General features: G+C 50.8%; 1 protein-coding gene across 9 annotated transcripts in view; it reads right to left on the bottom strand.

The window, feature by feature from the left end:
* The window catches only part of ANK1 (ankyrin 1), a 66,392-nt gene that overhangs the window by 30,081 nt on the left and 14,957 nt on the right, over positions 1-21,354 (bottom strand). For 5 of the 9 annotated variants that reach the window (XR_008729796.1, XM_055696023.1, XM_055696025.1 and 2 more), the window contains exons 1-3: positions 10,224-10,359; positions 4,194-4,349; positions 897-998 (exon numbers count right to left, since the gene is read on the bottom strand). Coding sequence is in view for 8 of the 9 variants with exons in the window: in XM_055696023.1 (XP_055551998.1) it covers positions 897-998; positions 4,194-4,349; positions 10,224-10,247 (282 nt within the window). In the remaining variant the exon portion in view is untranslated. Of the gene's footprint in view, positions 1-896; positions 999-3,038; positions 3,386-4,193; positions 4,350-10,223; positions 10,379-21,354 lie in introns of those variants that run through there. The other 4 variants (XM_055696024.1, XM_055696030.1, XM_055696029.1 and 1 more) reach the window with 3 other exon arrangements.

The following is a 21,354-nucleotide window of genomic DNA, read 5'->3' as shown; positions in this document are numbered from 1 at the left end:
CTAGCACTGCCAGGCTCCCCAGATTTGTACAGCTAGTGCTGCTCCCCCTGCCCCAAAGACGATGCTCCAGATCTGCCTTCTGGTCAGCTGTTCTCCTCTCCAGCATAGGACCTGTTTCTACTCGGTTCAGCTGTGGAAGGCTCCCCAGCAAGGGGCTGCTCTCATGCTGCTGTCTGCCCTTCGTGGTCCCTCCCCTGGACTCAATTCTGGTTAGGAGCTCCAGTGCCAGCTGCTTGGTACAGGCAGGGATGAGGGGCTGCAGGTTGCCTGGAGCCTGGCAGGGGTGGTGCACGTGAGAGGAGTTGGGGTCTGCCAGGACACTCAAGTCCACACCCCAGGGATCCCCCCACTGGCTTGGCAGTCACAGCTCCATGCTTTGCTAGAATGGTGTGCACCCATCCCTCAGCTGGGCACACCACAGCTCTGGAGACAAGTGCCTGGAGACTGCATGGTGCCTTTGCAGGGCAGATCAACCCCAGGAAATTACCTTCACGCAGTGAAGTCGCTGCTGTGCTCCACCTGACACAGCACCTCTTTTGTCTGACCCCCAGATGCTTCATCTGGAGCCAGGCACACAGGTGCAGGAGGGTAGGGAGGTCAGGACAGGCAGCCTCTCCCACAATTTTTTTAAACTTCCTCCACCAAGCAACTTATTACCAACCAACTCGTATTCTCTGCTCCGTGACAAGTGGAACTGCGGGATCAGGGCAGGTCCTCCCAGTCAGCTACGCAGAGCAGAGTAAGCAAAGCAGCCGTGGGGAACCTTCCTGCCTCCATCCTATGGGAGCAGTCTGTAAGGAGGGGGTGCAGTGGATGCCACTGGGCCCAGGGAAGCCACCACACAGCATGCTTCATGAACCAGAGGTGGCACCAGAAGCCCTGTGAGTTTCACATACCTGGTTACAGGTGTTAATATCTACCCCATTCCTGAGGTAATCCAAGGCTTTCTCCAGATTCCCGGATCTTGCAGCTCTCAGGAAACCAGTTGCAGTATCGGCCTTGGGGAAAAAAAAGAAAAAGCATGAGACAGAGTCCCTCTGTCCTCCCCCATCACCAGCACAGGGCCAGCTCCTCAGTTGCAGAGAACATGACTCCAGAGACAGGCAGGTCAAGGTGGGAACTGCAGGGACAGACTGAGGTGCCCCAGATCAGGTAGGAAGAGGCAGGGCTGGGACCTGGACTTAGAGTGAAGGCCATCCAGATGACAGGGCAGGAGAGCTACATGAGGTCTGCAGCTTGTCCCAGCACTGCAGGCGTGGTAGGGAGGAACCTCTAAGGGGACTCTGCAACCAGAAACACCTCTGTGTCCTGGCTGAGAGACTGCAGTGATGGATGGAGCCTAGGCCACAGCTGTGGTGAGCCCATCTCTGCTGTCCTCCAGAAACGGCTGGCTGTGGTGACGAGTCTGAGTGCCGGCACCAGGGACAATGACCCTGGCTGAGCGCCCCGCATCCAGGAAAGTCATAACTCTCTGTTCTGACAGAAAGAAGGCAGTGCCTCCCTGCACCACTAAAACACAGCCACCCCAGGCAAGGCACAGCAATACTGCAAGCAACACTTTAGCAGTGTAAGGCAGCAAATGAAGGCCATGGGATGGCTCACCAGAAGCTGTAGAACAACAGGGTGGAAATGAAGTGGCATGGCTGTGTGAGGCTTGGACCTTGGACTGGTAACTGCGAGCTGCTGCCTGCCTGCTAGGTCCAGACCTAAGGGCTCTCTGCAGCAAAGAGCCATGAGACTTCCACAGCAAGGGCGCGTGACACACTCCTCTGCCCTCAGCTCAACAGAAAATCAGAACCCCTCTTGTACCACTCAGGCTGGGACTGAACAAGGGACCTCCTGTCCTACAAAAGCCCATATCCTGCCATCCCAAGCTGTCCTCTAGTGCCCACAGCCTGGCTGTGGAGGAACACCCAGGAATAGGAAGCTCCTGGATAGGAGCTGGAAGCAGCATGGCCACTGAGGACAGCCCTGGAGGCAGAGCTAGGCAGGATGATGCACCACATGGGTTCAGGGTGTCTCTCTTCCCCTCTCTTTGCAGGATCAGTCATTTGAATTTGGACTTCGAAGCAGCATAACTCAGCTGCCTTCTGCTCTCCTCCATCTGCCTCCCCCAGCCCATCCTTTTTGCCTGACCCTCTTACCCCACAGAAATGTAGCCATGTCCTGGGCCCATCACTCTGCTACCCCCTGCAGAAGGAAGACCCACAGAGAGGGTGTCCTGACCCCCACTGTGCTAGGCACACCCTGCAGGATCCTGCCTGGGCTCCCGCAGCTGTGGCTGGGTGCTGTGGCCCCTTCTGGGGCAGCCCGCAGGGTCAGAGGGACAGGTAGTGGAGGGCAGCACCACCATGCCCTGTCCCACTGCGCAGCCTCCACATGCAGAGGGAACACATGCTGATCGCCTGACCTCCTGTGCCAGCTGGCTCCACTTGCTACTGCCTCAGGGGAGAGCCCTGTCCATCTGGAAAGAGCCCCCAGATTCACAGCAGAGCTGCCGGCTTTGCGGAGGGCTGTGAGCACAGAGGAGACATGACGTGGTGCCTCAGTGCTCTGCTCGTACAGGATGATCTACTGTAAGGGGCAGAAGGCAGCACCAGCTCTCTGCTTGGGAGTGCACATCTGCTCTCTGAGCTCTCCGTGCTGTTGGGTCTAGCAAGGAAACACTGACGGCTTCAAGCAACAGGTTGAACGCAAAGAGCTTTTCCAACTCCAGACCCTGCTAGAAGCCTCGGCATCTCAGGTCAGGATCAAGGACAGGGTAGCACCTCAGCTACACTGCCAGCATGCCAGCCGTAGCACAGACCTTCAACAGCAAACCCCTTGGAAAGTCCAAGTACAGCTCAGCCAGGGTCTCCCACCCACGGGACACGCACGGAACTTCGAAGATTAAAATGGTAGAACTCTACAGGCTCCAGCAGCAAAAGGGATCCTGAAGCCCTAGCACGCTCAGCAGCAGAGTCTACCGGCAGAAAGCAAGCAGAAAAGCAAAGCGGAGGTCTCTGTGGGCACAAAGGAGAAGTGCATTGTATACTCACAGCCACGTCTGGACCGGACCTGCCCTTTCGTGCTGCCATAGTCCGGCACTTCAGCTGAAACCTGAGCCTGGTGTCCCCTCTCTCCCTCCTTGGTTATCTACTCCCCAGCTTTGAGAGAGCCAGTAAGTTACATTGCATTCTATCTAAAAATACAGGCTCCCTCCTCGCTCCAACGCAGACCCTGCAGGGATCGCCAGCCGCTAATGGAATTTGTTCATTTTCTCTCCATTATTGTGTCAGACAGGATATTTAGTACCAAGCTGCCTCCGGAAAGCAGATGACTGCTGACAAGTGCAGGGAGCGGGTCAGAGCTGCAGGTATTACCTCAGGAACAGCAGAGAAAGAACAACCCCACAGACATGCCCGGGAGCCTGGCATTTCACAGGTAACACCCACCACAGAGGAGAGGGGTCGCAGCTCCCTCCCAGCCCTCTGGATGCAGGGGGGGAGGGGGGGGGCGAAGGGCCTTGGAGAAAGTACTGAGGCATGACTGCTTCAGAAGTACTGCCCCTCCGCTCCCCATGCACCTTTCAGAGGTGCATAGAGAGATGCAAGACATCAGACACCAGCAGTCAGAAAACACATGCAGTCAGAGAAGAAGGGATAGCTCAGCTCAAAAAAAAGCAGAGGAAATAGGTGTGCATATGTTGCCCTTCCAGTGTCAGTGTGCATGTTGGGAGTGCCCACCTATCACTCGGGGCATTCGTTCACTAGGGAACTGGGGTACAGATTGGGTCACTGCCATCTCCTGAATTTCAGCAAAAGGGAGCAGTGACAGCAAGAAACGCAGAGACCTGTGGGCACAAGCAGATGTGCATATCAAAAAGATACACACAGAGTCCAGCCAGCGCACCAGCGTACCTGAATACCAACACACACACGGCACAGCTACCATCCACTAATAAGCACCAAGCTTAGTATGGGCATGCTACATGCACCCCCCCACTCTGTACACACACATGCACGCAGCCACTCGCTACCCACATGCCCCGGGATACACCGCAACTCCTTCCAGAAGCAGAGACTGCCTCTGCTGGTCTTCCTTTCTTCGGAGTTTGTAGTGTTTCTTTCCATTCTCCTTTGCCTTCCTAGCAATTTTCCAGGAAGGAGCTATTGCAGAGGAGAAAACAAACTGCCTCACTTGCCATTGTGTACCTTTTGCACTCTCATGCAGCTGCTAAATCCCACACACAGGTGGTGTGCTCCACAGACTTCTAGATGTTCAGGCTGTGAAGTGTCAGTGGGCTGCTGCCAGCAGTTCCCTGGGGGAGAAGCCTCAGATCTGGACTTCACAAAATACTCCAACACCTTCTAAAGTAAAAAAAACCCAAACCAAACAACCATAGCACAGCACATTGGACTGTGCTTCTATTCTCCTTCCTTTTCTTCCAGGAAAAAGCTCCCCTTGCCTGCTGACAATCTATATTTTTCCCTTTTCCTCTCCTGGCCCTGATCAGTGATGTCCTGTGTTCCCATTCACAGGTATCCTCCTGCTCTCACAGCCTGGCCCCGCATAGCATTACTGCTGCTGGGTGAATGTCCTAGCCACTTCAACCCAACGTGAGAAGCCTGGACTTGGCCAAGCCCATTGCACTGTAGCTGTGGCTAAGGCAATAAGCAAAGGGGAAGTTCTCCAAACCAGAGGTTCAGGCTGGGTTTCAAGGGCTGCAGTCAGTTACAGAGGTTCAGTAACCCTGCTCTGTCTTCAGGCTGCGGTTGGAGTCCTGCTTTAATCTCTCCTGGCACTACCTCACTTGCACTCCCACCCAGGGAGGAGCCCTTACCAACTCCTGCACATCACTGATAAAAGGAAGGGAGGGTCTCAGCATTGCCTCCTTCTGTGAAAGATGTCAATAGCCCACTCTGTACAAGCTGCTAAATGATGCAAGTGGATATCCCCAGTGCAAATGAGTTCAGGGACTTCTGGTCTAACAGTGTTTTCTGGGACAGGCAAAGACAGGCAAGAAGCAAGTTGCCACGCTATTCCAGACTGGCAAAACGCATATGTGCATCCTGCTACACTACACTGTCCTCTATACCTTAACTGTCCACTTGTGTCTTCTATCTGCAGGTCTTCTGCTAGAGTGACAAGGCAGCCTGAGCAGGGACTGCAACTCCTTTTGCTGCTTATATAGTACCCACCATGAGGAAGGGAGGAACTGGCTTCTTGCTGAGGAGCTCTGGAGGAGTTGGGATCCCTCCACCGCAAGGATGTGCACATGGGTCTGTGGGACTCCCTGGGAACATGTCCTGCTACTGACAAGGCCAAAGATGCCCAAAGAAAGGGACTGCGTGCCCTTTCCAACAGGTGTCTCACTCCAGCAGCCCCTGGAGAGCAGCCCTGCCAGTGCCACACAACCACCAGGCCACAGCATGGGCAGGTGAGGGGCAGCACACCCAGTCAGAGGTTGCTAGCATCCACCAGACCTCACTGCCCGCACAAAGTGCTTTGATGCTTAAAACCAGCTGATTCCCTGCTCCATTGGAAAAGCCACAAGGATTAGTTACAAAGAGGGGAGAGTGTGGCAGCTTGCAGTCACTGTGAGGTTTTTTTTTTAAATGGGCTGTAATTTCTTCACTCTGTACCCAGAGGCATCACATAGCCAGAGCTGGCCTGCAACTGAAACATGCGGTGCTACAGGGAATTCTCAGTCTCAACTCAGTCTCATCACTCAGCCCCTGCTTGTCCCCTTCCCTGGTCTCTGCCACGGAGCTTTCAGAGTCTCTGGCCTCACTGAAGAACAGTGCTGCTCTTATACTAGAGAAGAGGAATTGCAGCACAGAATTTCAAATAACAAATTACCTCCCACACCTTGAGGAGCAAAATGCTTTCTGCCAAACAGCAGCCAGACCCAGCGGCCAGGAAGTTTGGGTCTGCTCACCCAGCTGATGCCTGCAGGGGAAGAGAGGGAAGCTGGCTGTGTGGCAGTTTTGCCTTAGTCCCTGCATGCCAGAGGCAGAAGGATGCAGACCAGGCCTGTCTACACTATCCTTGGGGCAAGCACCCTCCTGCCAGCCCTGGCACTTGTTCAGTTTTGTTTCTTCCAGGCATAGCTACTGGAAAACCTTGCCAGTGAGGAGCAGCAGGCTTTGCTACGTGAAAAGCTTCCTATGGCTGCTTCATAGCAAAGATCTTGAAAGCAAGCACCACTACACAGGCTTCTTGCTGTCTCATGAGCTTTGGCATTAATGATATCTCTGCACTTCAAACTCTCTTGCCTTTTCTGTATTCTTTGGAAGCCCTGTGCTCCTTCCAGCAAGGAGCTTAGCAGCTCCTATTCTGCACACTGCAGGCATCTGTTTGCAGCTCCATTGTTCTAACACTCTCTAGAAACCCCTTATCAGGAGCAACATGTGCCATCCTTTCTCTGGAGTACATTAGGAGCAAAGTCAGCTGAGGTATTTTGCAAACTGGGATGTGCAAATCGTGTGAACAGCAGAGGAACAGCAACAGGAGGGCCACTTCCAAGAGTCATGTGCTGCTGCTAAGGGGAAGGCACAGCTTTACCATTGGCCCTACCTGGGGGAGGCAGCAGTAGCTTTTGGCCCTGCCAAGCAGACACACTTCCTCCTGGACATGGCTAGTCTGCCAGTGAACAGCGGGGTAAACAGAGCCAGGCTGACATGGCTCATGGAGCAGAGGACAGAGGAGGTCCAGCAAGGAAACACTGGGCAGCCTCGGCAGCACACAGTCGCCCCAACAAGCAAAGAGCCCCCGTACTGGCAGTGAGATGCAAACCTGAACCCTAGCACCAAAGCCATGTATTGCTATGGGCATCCTACCTAAACAGCGTGGAAAGGTCCAACTCACATCTAGGAGTTCATCATCCAGTCACTTCCAGTCACTGGTGCCAGGGTGCTGGAACCTAAGGTCAGCGCTGCCAGCTGGGGAGGTACTGCAATAAACCTTGCTACATCCCTTGGCATTTGCTTTGGCATTTCTTTGCTCATGTGGGCTTGTGTCCAGTGGTGGGCATGATCCTCACCTTTGAGGGATTATTTCCAGCAGAGACAGCAAAATCTTACACCAGCGCAGTGGTTACTTTTAAGCAGTTGGCCAACCTAGGGATTTCTCTGGAGCCAGGGCTCATTTGGACCTCCTTGCCTTACAGATATCGAGTGCCCAGGTCTGCAGGTGGTAACTTGGATCTTTTCTCATCAGATGAGAAGAACATGTCAGTCCTGGAAACACACTAGAACAGCTGGTAAGATTAAAAGCATAAGTCAAAGATGGCATCTAGGGTTCTCTCCAAGATGATCAGGGACAATCATGAAAATTGAATCGGAGATTCAACTCAAAATGCCCAGAAACAGAAAATCACACTGTCCACCTTACAGGAACTTCCTCTCCTATCTGTATTCGCAGAAACTTGACGCTCTCAGAGGTCCCTGCAGTGGAAACAAAACCTCCTGGCAGCTTTCTGCCTTCCAAGTAGAAGACAGCATTCAGCACAGCACAGCATCTCCAGAGAGGCCACAGTAGCAAAGCCTCAGGCAGGCAGCCAGTGGAGCATGGAAAACAGGCTACCCAGGCACATACTGCAAACCCAGATGAAAAAGAAAAGCAAAAGCAGCAGGAAAATTCATCAGATAAAAATATAAATCTATATGCCCATATTCTGTTCCCCCATCATCCTCATCCCTGCCCCCATGGTTTAAGACAGATAAATCCATATGCCCAGGTTCTGTTCTCTAATCATCCTCACCTCTGCCCACACGATTTAGGACAGGCCAACAGATCTTAATAGGACTGATGAGACTCAAGGCACAAGAGGTCATCTCTGGAAAGCATCTGCCAAGCAAGTGTGTTCTCATTTCACACACCAGTCTGGGAAAACCCTTTGTCCATGCTCATTTTTGCTGACTGGAGATTCCACAACAGCCCCAGGCCTCCCCAAGGCAGGTACCACAGAGGCCAGTGGCTTATGTGCCCAGACCAGAATGCAAAGGGGAGCCCAACCATCTTGCAGCAGGTAAATTGGAGCATGCGGGAAATGAAAGATCTGTTCATGTTCCTGCGGCAAGGGGCTGTTAGAGCTGGAAGAGAACTCAGCACAACTGGCAGAGGAGGAATCCCAAAGCAAAAGGAGGGACCCTGTCAGGTTTGTGGGAAGGGAGGCAACTTGTCAAGTAGTGTTCTGAAAGTACTGAAAAGGGGGCAAGCTTTTAGGTGCAGGCACCAGACTGGCCCCTCCATCATGTGCAGTCCTCCATCATTACATAATCATGAGTAACTAGCTTCCAGGAAGCCCATTTTTATGCACTCTCAACAGGAGATGTAGTTCTGGACCGTCACTGGTGGTACAGTTCAGGGCCAAGGTTAACTTTGTCCCTGCTGAGCATGTTCAGATACAGAGAGCATCTGCACTGTCATTTGGCTCCCTCCTCCTCCCACCTCACAGGTCCCCTTTGCTAGCTGCTGAAGCTGGAACAGCTTCAGGACTTTGAGGAGGGTGGATACCAGAAACAGCTTAATCAGCATTGAGCAAGGACTTGGGAGCTGCCCCTACAAAACAGGACTGACTCTTCTGATAAGGCTCCCTTGGTGCTACAGCCTATGGCTCTATGAAAGCTTGCCTATGTCAGTCCCACCTGCTACTAATGGATTTTGTAAGCAGTAGCATCAAGATCTTGTTTGGTCATTTGCAGACCAGTACTTCCCCAATGAAGCACAGCGCTGGGTCCAGCAGCAATGAGTGGAGGAGAGGAACAGGGGCTGATCCAGAGGTCTGGAGACCAAGACATTGTTCCTTTCACACAGAGCCAAAGCAAGGCAAGAATTAACACAGCTACTGCTCCTGACAGCTGAGGCCATGCACACCCAGGGGAAAGCTGTCAGTCTCCTTTGATGTTAGCAGGAGCCTCTGCTCTCTGCGTATCCTGAAAAAGAAAAGCTATTTTTACCTCAACAGAAAAACATATAGACTGTGACTGAAGACAATACACGAGAGCTTTTCACTCAGGCACTTCTAACAACATAACAGGGTTTACAGCTGCTGAGAGATGCAGCAGCACAGTAACTGCTTTTTACCTCCTACTTTTCTAATGCACTTCCTTCCTTGGACCATGGCATGGCTCAGACAGGTGTGTGCGATGAACACTGGGGAGTTGAACGGGCTCTAGCAGGTTGCCAGTGCAAGGGTGAAAGAAGACACATGTTCTGAGCCCATCTGATGCAAGCCAGGGTCTAAGGCACATCTTGCAGACCAGCGTCCATCCTGCCCTGGGCTCTGGGCAGTGACCTTGTGCTTGGGAGATGTGCTGGAGTCTAGACATCAGGGTCTGCTCTGGCACCTTGTGGAGGAATGTCCTTTCTTCTAGCAATGCTTACGAACTGCTCCTAATTTCTGCAGTGTATTCTGACTCATCCTCTACCTCTGCATCAGCAGGGGTAGCCCACACCTGCTTTGCCTGCCTGCATGAGCAAAAGCACTGAGAAGGGAGCTTTCTACTCGGATCTGCACGCTGTGAGCAATCTCAGTACAGTCCCTGTGACATGGCTGCAATAGATTTACTGCCAGCAGTGTTCAGCCAGGCAGGTCTGGCCAGCGCTTGCGGTGCAGCCTCCGGAAGCCATGCAGGGAAGAAAGCATTGACAGGAAAGCACCTGAAGCACAGGCCTGGCAATATATCTCTGCCAGCTGATCCCTGGTGAGGACATGCAAGCAAAGCCACAGCAGCATAGCCACCTGCTCCTCAGTAGAGCTAGTACAGCACTGTGCCTAGAAAGAAACGTCATCCTGCACCTGTCCCAGAGCTTTGGGTGGGTAAAATAAGAAAGATGATAACACAGAAATCAACATTTTCCATTACACTAGCACAAAACCCCTTACACTTGGGGGGCCCCTCCCTTCTGCCAACGAAGCAACGGTGAGAAGGACGAGGTGAGTACAGCACCAGGGGGACCTAGCCATTCAACACCGGGCTCTGCCACTGAGTCCCAGCATGATCTTAGGCAAGTTCCCAGCCACCTAAGAAGGCAGCAAACCCTTCCTGCCATTCTGTGGTCCATTTAGCTGCAGTCTTTTGGGGACAAGGACTGTTTCCCCTGGACCAGACTTAAGTCCATGTTAACGGCCAGGATACACCTAAACTCCCACATGCAAACCAACGCCCTGAGAACTGACCTGGGTTCTCTCCCTCTAGTGTTGCCCAGTGAGCCCCTTACCATGCCCAAGTACTCACCCTCAAGCAATGCAGGCATGGCATCACTGCAGGAGAAGGTCAGCTCACCCTGGACAGCCAAGGTCTGCACCTCTGATCAGCCCACTTACACTGAACACTGCAGCCGAACCAAGTGTGAGCGACCAGTCTGGAAGAGGTTTATCAGCAGCAGGGCTGCACCCTATCACCACTCACCACACTTGCCTGCCTTCGAGCTGGCACAGTGGGGAGGCTCCCGCCTGGAGTCTGGAGATTACAGGTTGTCCCACGTCAGGGGCCCGGGGAGAGCTGCCAGGCTGGACACAGTGTTGTTCATAGAGTGTCATGCCTGAGGCACGCTTCATAAACATGTCTGTGAGCTGTAAACAGGGAGGAGCCCACATATGTGAACTCTGCTCTTCAGACTATACAAGGGAAGATGAAACTTCAGAAATGCGAAGCAAAATGAAACAGCTCTGTGGCCAGAACCACACTGTCTCTTGGTCTGCACTGCACAAAGCAGGCCGAGCCAAAGGCAGTTAGCAGAAGACCCCAGGTAGGTCACTGGTCTCTTCAGACCTTGGCTGGGCACAGTCCCAGATGAAGGACACTGAGATGGAACTGGAGTGGCAAATGAAGTCTAGTGACAGCAGGCCCTACAAAGGGCCTGGAGCCTACTGCAACACAACGAACGCGCCCCTTCCCCCCTTCTACCTGCACAGCAGACTCCTGCTCCAGCATCCCTTCAGGAGATCCTTGCTTGCAGCAAGAAGGCAAGGGGTCCACAGTGGTTGGTGCATGCCCTCTCTGAAAGACACGCAAGGGAGTCACACCAATTGTTCAGAGGAACAGACCTCCTGGAGACCGCTCCCGTCCCACCCTCTCCTCGTGCTCAGGCTCAGGGTGGCACGCTGCAGCGCCAGGCTCACCCAGCACCCCTGGCTGGGGGTGGCAGCCTCCTGCCAGTGCTTTGCTGTCCCCATCCTGGATCCAGTGCTAAACTGGAGGCACCTTGACAAAGTGTGACTGCAGGACTACAGGGATGCCACACAGCTTGGTTTCTGCTTCTAGCTACCATTCACCCGGCCCTTTTTGCCAGTTACACATTCAAGAAGGCCAAGGCACTCCCTCCCAGGCACTGGGGCCGAATCAGTGAGTGCAATGCCATGAGGTGATCACACCTGGAAAGGCCTGGGCAGCATACAGATAAACATGGCTTGTGGCACTTGCAGCTTCAGAGAGAAAGAAACAACAGCTTTGCCAGCTGCATCTCCTTAGGGAATTCCTATGAAACAGCCCAGCTCACTACTGGGAAAGCTTATATCAGCTGAAAGGCAGGAAAAGCTGATCAAGAGAACCTGTTAGGATGGAAAAATGCTTTGCATTACAGAGCAACTGAGATTTTTATATTGAGAAAAGGCCACACTGAAGCATTAGAGCAAAGCAGAGTCCTTACCTCCATATAAGGAAAACACCTTCCCCTTGTCCTGTGCAATTTAGCATTTCCCTGAAAGTCTGAGATCCCTCTGGTATTTGAGCTATAATAGATTCCACCTCCCGTTCAGGTAGAGCTCAAATGTTATTTGTTGAAAGGATGAGCACTGCAACTGCTGGCTGGCACACTACCTTTGCTCTAAAAAGCGCAGCTGCTCTAAACTTACAGAGCAACATCATCAATGTCTCAGATCCTGCTCCTCCACCCCGCACCCTGCATAACTGCATGTCATGAGTGCAAATATGAGTCCTCTGCACCCTGAGGACAGGACCTTACCAGCCAGAGTTTGAGAGCCTACTGAAAGCTGCTGCCTCAGCATAATGCAAACTTTCTCCAGGTCCTGCAGCCACCAGGACAACATACACACTTGACAAAGCCCTAGAAACAAGACCTGTGCCCTCCAAGCCGTTTGGGATTACCTTCTACCACTCCTCAGGGAAAAGCAGCTCAAAAGTGCCCATGAGATTGCTCCACCAATTTGCTGAATGGGTGTCCCCCCACTTCTACTGCGAGAACTCTCTTAAGCAGGGACTACGATTTTGCTTAGATTTGTGCCACCTCTGGCACCAGTGAGCACCAGCAGTGGTGACTTTCACAAAGCCATTACAGGCAAATTCAGGCATGGGATAACCTCTGGGGCGGCAAACCCTTTGGCTGTAAGGGATGACCAGTCTCAGACTGGCTCAGTCCTACAGACTTGTAGCTACCCAGTGATGCCACATCCTCCCCATGAGAGTGGAGAGCTGAGCCCTGCACTGTGACATGGCCCTCACCTTGCGGCTCCAGCCTAGGATGCCCTGGTGCACATCATATGCCCACAGCCTCAGCATGGACGAGGGAGGGAAACCCTGGGACAGTGTGGACAGCAGTGGTTACTGTGGGATGCTGTAGTGGTAACCACAGGGTGCTTTGGCACATGCCTGCAGGCCATGTGGTGGGTGGTAGGAAAGAATTGTCCCAGGTCCCCACCACTGCACTGAGGCAGAGCCTTGCTGCAGCCATGAGAAATGAGAAAAGTGCCTAAATTCAGGAGCCCCTGACAGGGATTTTGCAGGTCAGAGCTCCTTTAAGGGACAGAGAAACAGTGCCACCAGGCACGGTCCCAGCAAGCCTGGCCAAGCCACCAAGCCTTTGCTCCCCCACTGAGACCCGGAGTTTTGCCTGAAAACAGTCCTCCGGCGATTTCTCCATGCCTCAGAGGAGGTGCTTGGAGGCAGCAAGAGCTCAGGTCACTGACGTACCCCAGGCTGTCAGTGACACCCACTTGGGCTGGAAGTACTGGACTGTAGTAGACCCATGGATCAGCAGCTGAAGCAGATGGGCATATCACAGGGCACTAGTTACACGTCTTGAGGCAACTGTATGGAGCTCACTTGGTAAACTCTACAATCAGTCACATTGCTGTGGCCCTAGAAGTGAAGGCGATTGTAGGAGCATGAGTGAACAGGGTTCTGTGAGGTGGTAGGTATGTGCCTGCTTCCTCCCTTTGCTGAAGAAGGAGGAGAACAGAGCATTTTGCCTTGAGTATGTAATACACTAATAATCCTTTCTTTCCTTGGCTGTTTGTGGAGCTGGTGCAGGCTCCATCTCTAAGGGAATCAGTCTCTTTGCTACATTAATTGCTGTCCTTTGTTAATCACTTTTTTTCAGAACACTTCCTGCTGATCCCTCTACTAGGTCTCATTCACTCATTATCACCTCACTTGAGGCATCTCTGAAGTTCCCCCTATCTAACTGCAGACTGGTGAGTTGCACGTATCAATGGTGAAAACTAATACCCCAGAGCAACTTGCTTTAGTAGCAGTTTGTCACCGTCACCTTGCCTGTTATACCTAACAGTAACATCTTTGACATAGCCTGTGGTTCTGGAGAAACCAACAGTATGGCCATAATCCTGTCTGAGAATTCAGAGCCTGGGAAAACTTGAAAAATAACACATACAGCTCTAATAAATCAATAGCTCTTAATCCCAAGAGCTCTTTCCATTTCAATTAAAACATCTCAAAAGACTAAGGTCTCAGGCAGTGCCTTAACACTACTTACCTGCTTCCAGATCCTGAAGTGAGAGTGGCTGGGTTGCTCATTCCCTAAGATTTTTTACTGTGTCCTCTCCGTGGTGACATCTGAGCATATGGATGTCCCCTTAAAGGCCTCCGAGATTGTACAGGTCAGTGTCATGTTGCACCCACAAAAGCTAACACAAGGTTAAATTGGATCTCTGCAAAGGGAAACGATTTACAATGGACACAACAGGAATGTTCTCTAAGAAAGAGCAAACTCATGTTGAGAAGAAGTGGCCAACAGTGAATAATAGCTGTCAACTCCCACTTAGGCCACTGTGCACCCTTGTGGGCTTCAGGGTTTTTTTGCGAGCCAGGGTTCCAGTATTGTCTTAAGTGCTGTTCCCTGGATGCTATAATATCTATCATACCCACAGGAAAAATAATTTGTCCCTCTGCTGTCCTGAGATGGCTCCTAGGATGAGACTCAGCAGCCCTGGTGCCTCAGTGCCACTGCAATCCAGGTTTACACCTGAGATAAAAACATGGAATTCCAACAGCAACTGCAGACAGAGTCAGTGAGGTTGAGAGAAGCTCTGTCAGAAATTTAGAAGGCAAAAGAGGTCTTTAAGGAAAACTACCCCTTCAGCTACAAAGATTTCTCGTTTTTTTCAAGATACAAAGTTCTGCCTCTGACCTTTGGAGAAACTCTTCAACTGCACTATGATGTAGCTGTGAAGGAATGCAAGGCTCCTTCCTCTGTGTCGGTATCTTCCCTGTAACTAGAGAAGTGATCACCCAGCACCAGACACTTCGCTGGCTGCTGCCAGTCTGTCCTCAGCTGTTCTTCTCCTTTCATTTAAGGGAATGGGGAATGTAGTGTGTGCAGCAGATAACCTTAAACACATTTCCTTGGAGAAGAGTAAATAACTTTCTTTAACAGTGGGCTGCAGTATTTTGAGGAAATAGTATGTGCTTTTGCTCAGGGAACGAAGTACATCCCTTCCTGCATTCAGCAGTTTGAGAAATGATGCTGGGATGGTTCCAGGGCTGAAGTCACCAAAGGAGAGCTGCTCCTCTCTGGAGCATGCACTGTGCCCTCCTGGAACAAGGACAAGGGTACACTAGGCATTCACCTTGCTCCAGCATTTCCTCTGTAAGCAGAAAGGGGACAACACTCCCTGTGTTCCTGTCACCTGCTGAGGCTCCAAGGAGCAGCCAGGCTCCCTGTTTCTGGTCAACAAGCTGTTATCTTAGGAAATGTAAATGCCATTTTAAAGCTGGGTCAGCAACAGAAGCTGAATAATTTAACTCCTTAGCAATTTTGCCACTGCTGCCCAACCATGGATAACAGAAGGTACTCAGACTCACTCAAGGAGAGAGCTGGGATGAAAAACAGTGTCACTGTCAGGCTGATTCCTCCTGTTAAGAGAGAACAGCAATGATGCAGGCATAAATAAGCAGATAACAATGCTCTGCAGTGCTGAACTGGGTGCTCTGCAGCTCAGAGCAGGCAGTCCTCTGAGCACAGCAAGGCTGAAGCTTGCTTTCCTGTGGCATTTATGGCTTCTGGCACAGTGATGCATAATTTCACAGGAAGTCCACAGGAGCTGCTGGTGCGTCACCTCTCAAGTGGCTAATCCCTCAGCTTCCAAAGTGCTGGAATCATCAGCTGTGAGCAACAGAGGAAGCATGTGAAAGGTGCACACTGACACCTGCTCTTCAGCTTCTGTCAGAGGAGGAGCTCTGTGTTGTTATGTGGTGGGAGAGGGAGAAAGATTTGCTATGCACAGATTTTCCAGCCCTTGCTCTCTCCCTAGTTCCCTCTCCATCTCCTCTATTGGGGGGGGCGGGGGGGGGGGGGGGGGCAATTTACAAGTACTTCTCCCCAAATTGTTCTAAAAACCAGCACCCAGAAGCATGGGACAAATGAAAACTTGGCAAGAAATCTGGTGGACTGGGTTTGCAAAGCTCAGTACGACCCATCACACCCCTGGTCTAAGAAACCATTTCATGGTCATCATCCATCAGTTCAAAACTGTTTGAGTTGTGAGATTCTCAAAGGCAATCCAGAAATACAAAATGAATAGATGTTCTTCACATTGTGTTTCTTGAAATGTGCACTATTGCCTTCAAAGGCATGATTTTGGAGATGAAGTAGCCTGCTCTCTTACTCTAAGAGACAGCTGCCTTGTGCCATCATAACCACAGTTTAGTTCCTGGAGAGGAAGTAGTCTGAGCCCCAAATCGGGATGTCTAGCAGTCCTTTACCCCCCCCTGCACGCATACTAAGCAGAAAAGACAGCCTCATGGTATGTGCCTCTCCGACATCTTATGACATGAGTCATAAGGTATTCTTTTTGCTCATTATTTGGATGAGCTAGGCAAGGCAACTGAAAATTTCATCACACCAATTTATCTTATCTGTACTCATTCAGGCACAAAAAATCAGGAAGTCAGATTCACAGGACGAAGACATGAAAGGGTTTCAGAGCTCCCAAAGGAAAGGAATATTCATGGCCCGTTGTTTATGCTATGGCTTAGTTCTGTGCTATCCTGGCTTCAAAGAAGGTTTCTGCATGGACAGAAAGTGTTCAGCAACCTCTGCATCCAGCTCTCCTATCCAGTGGGACAGAAGACATCTCACCCACAGGATTAACCACCGCTGTTTTTCCCCGTGTTGGAGACCAGGCAGCTCTGAGAGCAAAAAAGCATCACCTAACAGCATGAATCTGAAAAATCCTGGTTCTGGGAACTCATATTTTGGCATTATGCCCACAATATGGGCCAAGGGCAAATCACTTCTTAATTACTGCTTATGGTGCAGATTCCTGCTTTCACTCAGGCAGGTACCAATCTGAAAGACTTAACAAGCCCCTTATCAGGCTGCAGTTAATCCACCCCAGCTATTGATCCTGTTGGATCCATTGGTCCTGCAAGATCACAGACCCACTGAGATGCGTAAATGTTATGCCTATTTGGGGATCTCAAAATGAAGAGCTATTCAGCACTTGGCTGCAGTACATGCCTGGAGGCAATGCAGACTGACCTCCTGCGAAAGCAGATGAATGCATGGTCCCCACCTGGCAGGCTGCACTCTGCTCCTCTTGGAAAGAAATCTGCTCTGCTGCTGAGCATCGAGCAGGAGAGCAAGAACTCAGACCTCACCCCATACTTTCAATGCTTGGACAATCTGATATAAACATTACAGCAAGAACAACAGCCTGCACCACTGCATCCTGCTCACAGTACAACAGCCTGCACCTTTCACCAGTTACTGCAATGCTCTGAAGAATAGCTTGGCAGATCTGCAGAAAATCTTGAAAACTTCATACCCATGGAGTTCCATTTGAGGGTAAGTAATGATTCAGAAGAGATGTGCACATTTCTGTTGTATGCCCACAGCCTTGCTCTCACTGATCAGCATTTAGGATGATTTCACCTTTTCCTAAGGTCTAATTCAATTACATAAGATGCCTCTGGAGGAGAGAAGCAGAGTCCCAGAAATACTCACTCGTACGCTGCTTTGCAAAGTGAACGATTCTGAGGAATAAGAGTGAGGACAGAGCTCCACTGACGTAGCAGAGCTAACAGGAATCTCACTGTTGTTCTAAAATTGAAGGAGATCAACTATTTCACTTCTCCCAGTGGAGCTTTTTCACTGAATGTCTGCAGAATCAGCACTTTTCCCTGGCCTCAGCAGTAAAAATTTGGGAACAAAGCCTTTCTGGAACCTGCCCCTCAAAGCTCTGTCAGCTACCACACAGGAGACGTGTGGGTGTTTACTGTTGAAAGTGAACTTTCTCCCAGGAGGACAAAGCTTCCAGCAGTCACCATCGCTATAGCACAGGTACAGACAAAACTGTTCTATCACTGGACACATTAACTGTGCCCTCTACAACACAGCAGCCAGGAACTGGCCCTGACATATTTGTGACAGCTTCACAATGGCTCATTTACCTACTTCTTAAGATAACGTAAGACACTGCACTGGGAAGGCTAAACCTCTGTGCTGCAGCACTTAGGTACCCACACCAGTGCGAGCCCCCACCAGTGCCACAGAGGGCTCTTCCAAAATCTCTCCAACAAACCTACCCTACCAGCCTCACTTCAGCAACTCTTGTTTAGAAGTCACAGAGCTCACACACAAACAGTTTCTCTTACCACTGTTTCCCTAACCCAGTCCCCACCATTCCTTCTTCAACATGTAATGTAAAAATGCAGCTCCACAGTGTGGGTAGACCAAAGAAAATAGGGGAGATTTTTCCTGCAACTCGCTTAGCAAATGATTTACTGTTCTCTTCTTCAAATGTCATCCAAATGCTGGAAAACAAGCTCTGAGCTCCTGGAACAGCAGCCTTTTTCTTGCAACATCAGGCAAATGCTTTTGAACTACCAGCAGGGTAGTGGGACCATTTGCAGGTTCTGCCCAGGCAGCAACATCAATCAGAGAAGAAATTCCATGTTTTACTTCAGAGGAAAAGATCAGGGATCACCATTGTCAGGAAAGGGCTCTCTAAACAGTCTCAAGAGACGGATACTGTGAGCCTGATACAGCAAAGACCTCGTGGTACACGGATTGTGAAACTGAGCTCCAAAAGAGGCCAGTGGTCAAGTTCAGAGAAAGGCATGATGATGAGAAAAGATGGAGGAATCCTGATGACATGTGTAGTTACACATCGCACACAAACTCACAAACCCCTTCTTAACCAAGGAGTCAAACAGGCCTCTGCAAAGCTAGCCCTTCTGCGGCCGCTCCCAAGGCAGCCTGCTTGGGGTTCACACTTGCCCCTGCAGCCTAGTGTGCCTATAGACCTATACATACAGAGATGGGAACAAGCTTTCAGATTTCTGGGCATGCTGCCTCTGTCAACATCCCCCGTTGCTACCCCAGGCAGGATTCAGACCTTTTGCAGTTTACTGCAGCGAGAGCATGCATCAGACAGACCAGGACATGTCCTGGAGTCCCCTGGCTGTGGGGAGTTCAGGACAGCAGGCTTGGCTCTCAGAGTCACACTTGGTTGAAATTTCCTCCTACTGAGACATTCAGGAGTCTAATTCAGCACCTACAGAGGCTAATCCAGCTTCCCAGAGCATCAACAATGCTGTATTGAGGCCCTTCCAACTGCTCCAGCAAACACATTAGGCTTGCCTGCCCAGGAGGACACAGGGTAACTGCAAGGACACAGCAGCAGCACGGGAAGTAGCCTGAAGACATCTGTTCACTCCACTGCTCTCCCGGTTGTGAGATGCCATCAGCACAGCAATAAGGAGCAGTCTGCTCTCAGGGCTGGCAGAAGCTAGTCCCTGTGCTTTGCCCATCCTTCCAGAATGCACTGAAACCCAGCATCAGCTTGTAACCCTCGCTAGGAGCCACCCCAGTACTACCTGTAAATGCAGGCAGCCTGAATAGAGAGTGGCAAGGAAGGACATCACACACTCTTTCACGTTTTAATCTGCTTCTGAGCCAGTGGAGTAATACAGACTGAAAATATTCACTCAACTACCCTCATTTTGCCTAGGGAATCCCTGGATGGCCCATCACTGGAAGTATTAAAGGTCAGGTTGGACAGGGCTTTGAGCAACCCAATGTAGTGAAAGATGTCCTTACCCATGTCAGGGGTGGCTGGACCAGATGATCTTTAAAGATTCCTTCCAACCCAAACCATTCTGTGAGTCCATGATTCTGTGATCTTAGAGGCAGGGCACTAAAGCACAGGTGGAAGTGAAAGGGAGCAAAAATGGGACCAGAGGACAGTGGTTCCTGGATCAGCTTACCCTGATATGAACTCTGGAAAACTTGTGCATGTCAGCAGTGGATGACAGCTCTTGCTCTCAGTCCAGCACCCAATTCTGCATTGCAGAGCAGGACCAGGCAGAGTTTAGGGAACAGACATTGGCAAGTCACCAGCCAGGCAGCAGTGGAGAACCCCAAAGTGCTCCTGTAAAGCCATGCTACAGAAAAATCTCCCACAGGTCTCCTGCAGCCTGGCAGCAAAATTAGCTCAGAGTAAATGCACAAAGAGAAAATTAAATTTCTTATAATGACTTTCATGGTCTTTGCTCCACTGCTGTCAACAACATCCTTTTGCCTGCCTTCCTACTTCTCTGATGTGAACCCCAGCTCCTCTGTCTTGCACCTGCAGGCACAGGTCAGAGCTGTGACAATGTTAATACAGTCTGGGAAAATACTGTGACATGCTGCAATAAGTTGCTCCTGAGAGAAGACCCCTGCACACACACACCAGACATACCCCAGATCCTCAGTTAGACCTTCTGCAGGAAACTGCTATTGAAAAAGTCCAGTTATGCCCTAAGACAAGCCTGTTTTATAGGCTACAGCTAGTGTAGGCTGCCATAGCTCTGGAGACAGGAACTTTACCTGATTCTCAGAGATGAGCAATCAAAATGCACTTTTTTGCATTTACCATAGAATCATAAAATGGCTTGGGTCGGAAGGGACCTTGAAGGTCATCTAGTTCCAAGCCCCGCTACCACAGGTAAAGATACCTTCTACTTCAAGAGCATAATTTCAGAGATATTATGTAGAAAACAGATATATCTGTTGGACTGCCCCTGCCTGCAGAAGCACTGAGACCCAGCCCCATTAGGGAGTCTAGCCTAGCCTTGAGGAAGTAAAGTTAATACTGTGTACACAGAGGCAATGAAAACAGAAAGCACCTTTTGTTGCAGATGAGTTTGTAAGTAATTCAGGTGATTGCACAGGAACTTGACAGTTTGTCACACTCATGACAAACCATGGTACAGCATTATTACTACCACCTCATCACCTCCTTTAGTCTGCAGTGGCCAACAGCACTGAGACCACAAGACTGACGGTTGGTTGTCTATGCTGTGGCAGCACAAGGAGAAGGCAGGGTGCTCTGAATTACCTGCTTTCCTACATCAAACCACCCAGCTGTTCCTGAGCGTCCACCACCACACCCCCAAAAGGACATTTGCTATGTGCTTGTCAGAATAAATCACACATGTGCCTGTCCCCTCAGCAGACACTGGCTGGAGATGCCAGGATCACCCAAAAGAGAAATGCTCACAAACCAGCACTAAATTCTCAAGGGCAATTTCACAGCACACAATAAGGATGGGGCATTTTACCAAGGAAACACAGCTTGACAAGACCCAGCAGAAGACCCCTTGATCATGCTGCTGTATTGGGCTGCCCAGCCAGACTCAAGTCATATTTTCATAACGTTTAAAGCTCAGCTTTATGTTCACTCCTGGAAATCCACTGTATCCTGCATGTGCAGAGCTGCAGGGGACAGAAGAGGCACCTGGGGCAGGCGTACTGAGGACAGACTCACCGTAACAGTGTCAGGCACCTACAGAGTCAACTGCTGAAGCAGAGCTTACTGTCTGGGCTCCCTTGAGAGCCAGTGGAGAGAAACAAGCATTTCTAAGGGTATAATTCAGCTGACCTACTTCCACGTGTGGTGCAGCATGGGAAGGACTCCCTCCTTTTCTCCCAGACTAGAGGGAGCTGAGATGAGCAGTCCGATGCAGAGGTCTGCATCACAGCACCCCTAAACTGGGGCAGACAATCCCATTACACAGCAAGAGATGCACATGCCACTGGCAGCACCAGGCACGCTCAAGTCGGTGATGACAGTAGGCACAGGTATGTGAAGAGCCCCAACACACCCAGCAACAAAATCCCATC

Source organism: Falco cherrug, chromosome 18 (genome assembly GCF_023634085.1).
Source record: "Falco cherrug isolate bFalChe1 chromosome 18, bFalChe1.pri, whole genome shotgun sequence".
NCBI classification, from domain to species: domain Eukaryota; kingdom Metazoa; phylum Chordata; class Aves; order Falconiformes; family Falconidae; genus Falco; species Falco cherrug.
Note: the sequence above shows the minus strand (reverse complement) of the source record. Positions and strands in the feature narration are given on the sequence as shown.